The sequence below is a fragment of the Plectrocnemia conspersa genome, unplaced genomic scaffold, assembly GCF_051122295.1.
Source record: "Plectrocnemia conspersa isolate PC_06_02 unplaced genomic scaffold, ASM5112229v1 ptg000009l, whole genome shotgun sequence".
Lineage (NCBI taxonomy): Eukaryota > Metazoa > Arthropoda > Insecta > Trichoptera > Polycentropodidae > Plectrocnemia > Plectrocnemia conspersa.
The window spans coordinates 477674-489115 of NW_028277173.1; the positions used below are offsets into that span (position 1 = coordinate 477674).

The 11442-nt window shown below is 28.6% G+C and overlaps 1 protein-coding gene across 1 annotated transcript in view; it reads right to left on the reverse strand.

Annotated features, from left to right (window-relative positions):
• The window catches only part of LOC148231432 (neurotrimin-like), a 168751-nt gene extending 163589 nt beyond the window's left edge, over nucleotides 1–5162 (reverse strand). Inside the window, exon 1 of the mRNA XM_088191761.1 lies at nucleotides 4694–5162. Within this exon, the coding sequence (XP_088047887.1) occupies nucleotides 4694–4826 (133 nt within the window). The 5' untranslated portion in view covers nucleotides 4827–5162. The remainder of the gene's footprint in view (nucleotides 1–4693) is intronic.
• Nucleotides 5163–11442: the final 6280 nt, after the last annotated feature.

Below are 11442 nucleotides of genomic sequence, written 5' to 3' on the forward strand. Positions count from 1 at the left end.
GCATAGTTTTCGCCCCACACGATTTACTTTCGCTAATCCTTTATACTTCCTAACGATGGTGACTGAATTTATTGATACGTAAGTTCAAGAAGATATCTTTGTAAATTATTTAAAAGCCATTAACCTAGCACTTCGCAGCGAAATACAAGATTTTCTGAAAATTTAATTTGGTAATTCTGAAGTATGGCGACTATCAATCAAAAAAATATTTTATTCAAACTAGGAACCACCGTCGTTTTTATTATTTTAAAACGACATGGACATGGCCATTAGAAACTCAAATTTATGTTACATGGCAACCTAAGAGTGTTCAAAAAGTCCGAACAGCTTCTTAGTCTTTCTGCATACCGATCTATATTATTTGTGGAGATGAGCTGATGGCAACGGTTTATATTTTAGAATTAAAAAGTGCTTTGTCGTATCATCTTCCATATCTGTATTGCCTAAAGTTAAAATTAGTAAACTAGAGGTCATGGAATTACGTTTAAAAAAGAGAAAATTTTATTTACATTCGAATATTATTTCAAGTCCTTTGGCCCTTTTATGAATAGCGTATTTCACTTTGATAATCAATCAGTAATTCGCGTCTTGAAAACAATTTAGTCCATAGAAATAGAATCCCTATTTTGAAACTCCTACGAGGCTAAATATTTTTTCGTTATTGATTAAATTCAAATAAGATTTTAGAGAAGCTTTGATTTAAAGTACTAAAGAAAGTTTTATATTATCAATCATTTCTAAAGGACGTTGTTGACAATGTATGTCAAAAAATTCTAGCTTTAGAATTCTTAGTAACTTTTTATGATGATTTCAGTAAAGATATCTATTCAGTAGTCGTTTATATTTTTAATTCGCTGGCATTGTACGTTGATCTGTTCAATGTCAGAAATGAGGAGCTGGTCTAATACATTTTTTTATATATTTTTACTAATTATTACTATTTTATATTCATAATTGAAATAGCATATTGCCATACGTATAAGATTTATATTTAATTTATACCACATAACACACCACAAAGGTTATATTATATTATTTAATATAATAAAAGCATATAGTGATTTGTTAAATTTATACACAATATATGTGGGTATGGAAAAATATAATTTACAAAAATAATATGAAATTAACATATAAAAAAATGTTGTTTATAATAACTTAAAATATTTTTTAAATTATGTATTTAATTTAATTAAGACCAACGTGAACTAACAGATTACGCCAACATGTGACGATGGGTAAAATATATACCTACTCGTATATATATATAGTAATATTAAAATACAAAAAAAAACTTATAAAAGTAAAAAATTAATATTTTAATTTGAATGCTACGAAAAAGCTTACATTTAAATATTTTCTTATAAAATCAAAAAATGGTCAAATCTAATAGTAAAATAATAATGAAGAAAATCTAAATTAATTTTAGATTATAAACTACCTTTAAAAAATTTTTTACCACTCGATTGCGTTGCGAAATTTAGTCAAACCTAGTTATAATCTAGGGAATTTTTAATATAAAATAAAGCACATACTTTATTTTAACTAACAAATATCTTCCTATTTTAATTCAAACATCGGATCTATTAAATATAATACAGAATACTACTAACTATTGATATCTAAACAACGGAAAAGTCACGATATGTTTTGAAAATGAAGATTTATATAATTTTTATTTACATTTTTCATAACTATATTACAAGAAATCTTGAATCAATTTATAAAGAGATTCGTTAAAAATGTTTTGCTTTAACTAGTGTACAAAATTTTTTCATAGCTATTTATAGGCATTTATAGAAAAATAAAAATGTTACTTATATTTTTTCCAATCGTTTATTAGAACATAAGAAACGACGCTGGGTTAACAGATACAATTATTATTAATATATTACAATATTATGATATAATCTGATCTATGGAGAGTTTTAATTAAAAAAATATTTATCTTCGAATATAATCATGAAGTACGGTTTTGTGAGAATATTTAATCTCACGTAAAATTTAAAATTAATTATTTTTGGTAGTGCGTATTTTTATAAACCTTCATTTTCTAACGTGAAATTGATTAAATCTAATTGCTGGAATCATTCGACGATAAGCGTTTGGTTAACAGTAATTATAAAAAGTATGTGAAGATATAAAATTGTGAAAGGTATTAAACATCTCACAATTGTCTAATATAATTAAAACTAAATTTTTGCTATTTCATTAACATTAAAATGTTTAAAAAATTTAATCCATCTATAAAGAATTGTTTTAATCTATCTATAAAAAAAATATTTGACCAAATGCCTTCAAAACTAAAACCAGACTCTATAGTAATAAGAAGAAGAAGAAGAAGAAAAATCATAATTGTGTAATAATATTAATAATTGTATCTGTCTAGAAAAAAATATTCGCAGAAATTATCTTAATTCTCAAGTTTTAAAAAAGATATAGAAACTATAAATTCACTTACATTTAATAATATCAAAAAAATAGATTTAAATAAAATTAATAAAAATCTTTAGACTCATTTTCAAATTTTATAATTGTTTCAAAACTACAGTTTTCAACCGCAAAACAAAACTTATTCAATGATATTTTAAAAAAATGGTCTAGAATAAAAATACCAAAAAATAACTTCAAAATATGATATTAAGACGAGACCTCCTTTAATAATAATAATTATTTTTCTTAGCAAAAAAATCATATTAGCCCAAATTATAATTTTTCACTTTAAAATGTGTTAAGGAAATTCTAAATTTACTATTTTTTCATAATTAAAAATATTGTTTCGAACAATAATAAAAAAAAACACTACAACAATTTTGAAATCACTTAAACAATAGTTTCCAATCGCAAAGCAAAGCAAAATATTGTCATTAGAGTAACTCTAAATTTACTATTAATCTTATAATATGAAAAAAAGTAATCAAAAAGAAAATGTATGATCCTCAAACGAGATTTGCTATATTAACAATAATAATTTACTCTATCTAGAATGAATATATTAGCCCAAACCATTTTTATTTTTCAGTAAAAAAAATACCATTTCATCATAATTTAAAAAAATGGTCTTAAATAATAATAAAAAACACTACAGTAATTTTGAACTTTTCTCTAAATCTTATAAATCTTTAAAAAATATATTCTCTTAAAAAATAGTTTTCAACGGCAAAGCAAAGCAAAATCTGGTCGTTTGAAGGACTCGAAAGTTAGGTACCATTTATTTTTTAACATTTAAAAAATTGCTCTATAATAAATATATAAAATAAAAATAAAATATTTGTACAAAAATAGACTTCCAATATTATTTAAAATAATTTAACCTATCTAGAAAAAACATATTTATGCCCCAACCATTATTATTTTTAGGTTAAAAAAATAAAAGTTGCAATTTACTATTTTTTATAATTTATAAATAAAAAAATTGTTTTAAATAATAATAAAAAACACTACAATAATTCTGAATTTTATGATTCTTTAAAAAAATACTGTCTATTAAACAATAGTTCCCAAGCGCAAAGCAAAGAAAAATCTGGTCGTTTGGGTAATTTTTATTATTAAAAAAATTAGTGTATAATAAAGATTAAAAAAACTAAAAAGAGGTCTTAAAACGATTATCGATTTAATAATAATAATTTATTATATCCTAAAAATATTAGCTAAATTAATTTCATTTTTAAATTTTTTAAAATGCTTAGAAACTTTGAATTTAACTATTATAATATATAATATCAAAAAAATAAGTTTTTAAGGTTGATAAAATCTTTTTAAAGTATGATTTTTCAACGAGACGAGCAATAATAATAATCTATAAGAAACATATTGACGCAAAATATTTTTATTTAAAAAAAATGAGAAACTCTAAATTTACTATATTTTAACAATAGCAAAATAATGGTTTGGAGTAATAATAATGAAAAACTAAAATAATTTTGCACTCATTTCAAAATTAGTTTGAACCGGTCGATCACAAATCAAAATCTGGTCGTTTTAGTCCCTCGGTCAGGGCTGTCAAATTTGGGGGGTTGCGTAGCAATTCGTGTATTTAAAATTTTGTTCATTTACTCAAGCATGGAGTATACAAACAAGAATATCTGAGGTGACCTTTTTTTAGCTCGCAACAGCAAATGAATTTTTGGCCAACGAAATGCAAAATAAAAGAAAATGGCGCGCGGTCTTATATAATTTACACAGTGCTGGTTTAGAATAAAGATAAAAAAAAATTTAAATGGTATCGATTCTTTTATTATCATAAAAATGAAACTCTAAATTTACTAGTTTTTAATTATATTAAAAAAAATATTTAATATAATAGTAATTATTTTAGCAAAAACAAATTTAAACTCTTTTTATTAATCATAATCATATTTTTTAAGATTATCTAACCATTGTTTGAATAACACTGAACTAACTCTGTATTTTATAATATTTAAAAAAATGGTTAATAAAAAATATAAAACAATTTAAATCTCTTAAAAATATGCTAGTTGCACAATAATAATTGTGTTTTTGGGGTAGTTTTTATGTTTTTATTTTAAACTCTATACTATGTTGCTCTGAAAGAGTTTTATTATGACTAGTGAAAGAGTTCGCCCTTCATATCGTGAAACACGTGGGTATATTTTTAATTCGAACGCCCAATTTCGCGAATATCATACAAGAACGCGCGTATTTATAAGTTAGTAGGAGAAAATCGACTCACCGTTATTGGTGCCGTTTTCAGCGAATCCTTCCGGATACTCCGTGGTGGTGGTAGCGGGCCGTGCCCCCGCGGCAAGGAGTCCCACCAGCCAGAAAAGCCCCGAGAGGCAGGCCAGCCCCGCGCCCCACGCCATTTGACTTAGATCACATCTATTTCTTACTGATGAGAAATTACGACACTTGAACACTACACATGTGGTTAAATTTATGCAATAATTGCACTAAAAATATTTTTTTAATAAAATGTATTTAAGAATAGTTTCTAAATCTAAATCTCTAATGTTTTCTAATAAATATTTTAGGTTCTCTATCGCCTTTAAATAGTTGAGGCTGTTTTCGATTTGTTTTTGGCGTTTTCGTTTGGAAAGCTGTCGTACATTTGACAGTTTGCGACGAGGTCTCTCGCGAACGTGCTCTAGTCGCGGCCGCCGCCGACCGAGTGCGGCTCTGTTTGAGATCTAGAGGCCACTGGCGGGCGGGGTTCCCACCGCTCAATCCGCCCTTCCACGGCGCCGGCCAATGAGCCGTAGTGGGGGGCGGGGCGCAACCCCACCGCCGACGAATGTCGCTGACGGGAAAAACGCGACTCGCGCCAATGTGCGTCGCGACGCGCAAGACGATCGCCGTTTTCGGCGCCAAGGTCGCGTACGGCGCAGGATAACGACCCCGAATCCCGACAGGCCACGTCCAGCTGGAATTTTCTTACAAAATATCTGGATTGCACGGGATTCGAAAGCCGAACGAATTTATATACTTCGAGTGAAGAAAACAGGAACGTTATTTGAAGGGGGGGGGGCATTTAGCCCCCTTGAATTTGGCCAGATAAATGTATGTCACTTAATTACATACTATAAATCTTAATGTAATCGAAATAATACAAAAAATGTGAAATGACATCCCTGATTCTAAATCAGAAATTCTCGGATTATCCTTCAAAGAAAATCTGAGAAAAACATCTATTCCGAAAATATTTTTTTAAATATATCACATCTGTGAAATCATATCGAAATACATTTTTACCATTAGATACATATTTTTATCAGTGAAAATATAATAGGTGCTAGTAAAATTATATGATTTCAACTTTTCCATATGTAGTAATAAATATATATTTACATATTTACAGTGCCGTAGCTAGTGGTTTGAGCCCGAGGGCGAAAATTTTATTTGCCCCCCCCCCCCACAATTTTTAAATACGTCCAATATGTGAAAATCATAAGACATAAATTTTCACAACAGAAAAAATCTAATATATTATTAAACACTTTGCACAGTAAATACAACATTTATATTAAGGCAAATCTTAGAAAAATGAATTATATCAAATATAATTATCAAACATTATCCATAACTACTGCAAGTCTTTAAGCATATGGAAGAAATGTTGTAGAATACATAAATACCCACTTAAAAATTACAGTAAAATAAATAGCACATAAAATAGCGATACATCAGTAAGCAGATAATACTAACTAATTTTTTTAAATATCATCTTTTTAAAAAAAATATTATAAATAGATTATTAAATATTACTTTTTCCTGATTTTTACGATGTAAAATAATGTTAATTTTTCAATATTAAGAATATTTAAATTACTAAGACAATATTGTCTCCTTAAAGCTAAAAAGAAGAATGCGACCGCAAAGGACTTGCAGTTTTAAATATTATTTAGATACTAAAGTAGCAAAAATTTTAGCATGCAAAAGATTTTTTTAGATACATTTAATATATCTAAAGGAAGCGTAGACCGTGCTCTCAATGCAACAAAATTTTGGAGAGCATTTTCGTGGTAGAATGGAAGGTTCCTCCAGAAAACCTTCCTCCAATGAGGAAGAAGTAAAACGCGTGAAGGATGACATTGAGAATTTTCTTTAATCAAAAAGTTATCACATTCTAAATAGAAAGTATATTAACTTTGAATTAAATATAATAAAAATTTACCATTTATATGTTAAGTTAAAGGGAAAATTTATGGGAATATTTGTAACAAAGAATTTAATTTGCACTTTCATCATCCACATAAAGACACGTGACAAAAGTGCGATTCGCTCAATATGCAAATTAAAACGTCATGCAATATTGAAGAAAAAACAAAAACGTGAACTTCATTGAGAAGATGCCGTACTAACTAGAAAAGCCTCACAAGAAGATAAAGCGCTAGCCTCAAAAAACCCAGGAAACTATTTTGCTTTTACATTTGATTTGCAAAAAGCGCTACCATACCCTAAACTGACAATTTCTGTTTCATACTATAAACGAAACATGTATGTCTTAAATCAATGTTTCCACAATTTACATGATGATGAAATTTATATGTACACCTGGGATGAACCAACTGCATCCAGAGAATCACAAGAAGTAGCTTCTTGTTGTTTAAAATATCTACAAAATATGACAACTCAAAAACATATCGCGATTTTGGTGTTGTAGAAATGGCTATTCGAAAAAACAATTTTCTGTACATTCCTGAGGATTATTAAAAATTAATAGTGAAGACTCTTATTCAACCAAACCTCTGGAGGAGGCAATTTTGAAAAGTATCAAAAATATTGATGACAAAACTATCAACTGGCTGAAAATATTCTGGATACGAGTTTTAAGAAATGCTTTATGAATGATCGCTTACAACTTGTAATCGATACTGCAACAGTTTTAATAATCTGCAATGAAATGGAAAGATTTGTAAATACATCATCCGCATATGCCACAATAAAAGTAAGAAGATCAAAATGAGTTTACTGCAACACTTCATTAAAAAGAATAAGCAGCATTTTACAGTCTTCGATTTTTGTGAAAAAATCGACGTCCGTGTCGTAGAAATTCGCAAAATTTGTGTAATTTTGCCGTACTGTATATTCATCTATTTTATAAAAAAAAATCTATGCCTAGCAGAAATAGGTAAGGACATTTGCCCCAACCCCCTTTGAATTTGGTTAGAAAAATGCATGTAATTTAATTAAATACTATGTATCTTATTGAAATAGAAATAATAAAAATAGTTTCTATCCCAAAAATATTTTTTTTAATATGTCATTTTAGTAAAATCATATCGGAATACATGTATAACAGTAGATATATATTTCTACTAGCAAAAAAATATGCCCAGAAAAAATGTGATTTAATGAAATTCTATTCTTAATCAATCTTAATATAAATATAAATTTATTGCTGGAGTGGATTATAATGCCAAAGATCAAGACAAGATATAAAAAAAACAATAAAGAAAAGTACAAAGCGGCATTAGAAAATTTTTAAAAATGGATATCAATTGACTTTATCTCGATTGACTTTAATAATACGAGTAAAATTACAGACCAATTTAGTCCGTTATCAACAAACTCAGACCTTATTTAATCATAAAACAGAGAAAATTTTGACCAAACTATTAAACTGAACATTTCCTTAAAAAGCAATGATAAAGTAGAACAAGCAGTAGAACACTTAACAAAGGTAATTCAAACAGCAGCTTGGAAAGCCAAATCCAATCTTAACACAAATAAAAAAGGGAAAATCACCCACAATATTAACAAAAAAATAGCTTCGCAAAAAGTGGCAACAATCATGATTACTAAGTGATGAAATTAAATTAAATTAAGCCATTAAAGAACTAAAGGCTTTAGACATCTTAAAAAAATATTTAATTGAAATTACACGAAAAACTTGTCAGCCTCAAAAAGCAACGATTATATACACGCCAATTAGAAACGAAAACAATAAATAGTCTAGAAGTGATAAGGAAAATGATACCTTTGCAGCTCACTTTAAAGAGGTATTCATACCATACGATTCTGCAACAGAAACTATAATAGATGCAAATGAAATCGAAAATTATTTTAAAGTACCCCTTAAAGCGTGTCAAATTATTAAGAGATTAAAAGTAAAAGAAATAAACAGATAATATTAACAGACAAAAATCCAAAAAAAGCGATGGTATTTGACTTAGTATCGGGAAAATTACTAAAAGAATTATAGGAAAAAATATTTAACGGCATATTAATGCTGAAATACTATCTCTCGTTCTGGAAAGTAGCAGGTGTAATAATAATACCAAAACCAGGAAAACGACTCGAAGAAACAATGTCATGTAGACTGATCAAAAATATTCGAAAAACTGTTAGAGTACGTTCAGGATAAGGATTCCGGTTTGTTATTGTGTGCGTGAACTGTGTGGCTCAAAACAATTTCGCTCAGAATATTTAATTTTTTTATTTTAAAAGAAAATATATGTTTATTTAACATACATGCATCTGAGCTAAGTTGGAAATTTCAACGGACAATTAAAAATATATTATATAATCGAAGAAACCAGAAATTGATGTCATTAATTAAATATTTGCAAAATTCAAAATCTTTCACTAGTCAAAAAAATAATGAAGTCTTTAGCTATTCTTCAAAAGCAAAAAGATATAAAGTGGGGAAAGAAATTATTCGCAGATTGTTTAATGGCTCGACGACTCTATTAAACCATTAGAATCCATTGAATAAACTAAAAAATTATCATTGGCGCAACGATAAGAATAATAACTTTTTTAAGCCTTGCAGAGAATAGTGTAAAAAAACCAACAACGTACGGATTAATGGAAAAATAATTAAAATATTTTAATCCACGAGTAAGAGAACGAATAACTTACAGTGTATATTTGAAGCCTTGATATCAATTAACCCAGATATGCCCAAGAAATTTTGTTCTCTTAAAATTTCATTTATAAATAAAAATCAGTGGCACGAGTTTAGTGACCTACCCATGGGACAGTGGACATATCTGGGTAAACCAATATCAACACAAAATTATTTAATATAAATCACTAGAGAAGATCGAACTTCTGTGCCACACTGCACTTTAATTACGAATACAGCGTTGACGAATCAGCGACTGTCCTTAAAAAAGAAAGCTTGACAACGAAGTACACGCTACATCGCTTCTCCCTCTCATATACATGTACACGCACACAATAACAAACCGGCATCCTTATCCCGAGCGTACTCTACTTCAACGAATAAATCAGATACTTGAAGAGAAAATAATTATTCCAGATCACCAATTTGGAGTCAGAAATCGGAACGAGACCATAGAGCAAGTCCGTTGGATTGTGAAAAAAATCAGCAATGACTGAGAGCAAATGGTACTGCCTCGCTCCGTTAATAGATATCAGTCAGGCTTTTGACAAAACTGGCACGATGGACCGCTCTTTAAGATAAAAGTAAACCTGCTGAACAAAATTTATAAAATATTAGAAACCTACATAATAGGTAGATACTGTGGATGGAACTGAAAGAGATCAAATGCGAAGTTCCACAGGGATATGTATTGGAACCCGTGCTCTATCTAATATATACTTACAGCTCCCAAAGATAGATTCAGCAGCAATAGTGACATTTGCGGATGATACAGCTGCGACCGCTTCTCGTCGTGACCCATTAAAAGCGTCAGAAAACCTCCAGAGAAACCTTAACAATGGATGAAGACTTGGAGAATGGAAGCAAACACGAAAAAATCAACACAACGTTCATATTAAATAAAAAGACCTGTCTAAATGTTTCAATAAAAGGTCAAATATTACCATAAAAAGAGGCTCACATTTACTAAAAGGAAACAACCTGGAATTCAACTTCGAAAAATTCACTAAATGATGGGAGGAAGGTCCTAGAAGTCACTGTAAAACAAGTTACTAGTGTAAAAGACAGTTATCATACCAATATGGACATACGGGATTCAATTTGGGCTAGTGCTTGTGCTTCCACCGTCGCCATCATCCAAAGATTCCCAAGCAACGTTCCTCGAATGATAATCGACATTCCCTAGTATGTTCCTAATGACGTAATACATAACGACTTAATATAAAATTCATTAAATACGAAATAACGAACAAATACGCGACACACAAACACAGATTAAAACTTCACTCAAACAAAACGCTAACCGAACTATTTGAATGTAGATATGACGACGAATAATAAATAAGTATAAACAAATGAATTAATGTTATATAAAATAAATTAAATTTTGTAATAATAAATATGGAGAAGCATCCAATGGGATATTTTCTTTACATGCCAATATCATAATAAAATAAATACTTATTGCTTATGTATAAACAGATTGTAAATGAATAAATACACGCTGTGTTAAGTTACGAAAAAGCTGAACCAACCCATAACATATTAAACATTGAAAACACAATATTGAAGGTGCTAGTAAAATTATATACTTGCGACTTTTCCATGCGTATGTATATATTATATAATACATACATTTACATATTTCGTACGCGATGTGTATTTTAACATGATTGAAATTGTGGGCTTATAAAAACACAAAACAGATCATTCCATGGAGGAGAAGTTATTTAAAAATAATAATATAATACAATGGAATCGAAAAAAATATATATTTTCCACAATCCATTTTTTTTAAAGAGTCCATTAAAAACACACACTTGCTGAAAACAGAGCTTAATATGGAAGTATCAAATTATCACGTCTAAACATATTAATAAATTCGAACACACATAAGCAAAAAAAGGCCTAAAAAGTATTTTAAAATTAGATCAACACCAGAACTTAACAAAAATATAAAAAAAACAATTAAAATGAAATAAAAAAAACGTTTCTATATAAAAAAAAATTTATAGCCAGATTATTCAGAAATATCACTCAAATACTTGGTAAGCAAGATGTAAAAATAATAAATTTAATACCGATACCTAAACCTATATTAACGATTACGTTTCACAATTCCTTCGGATTTG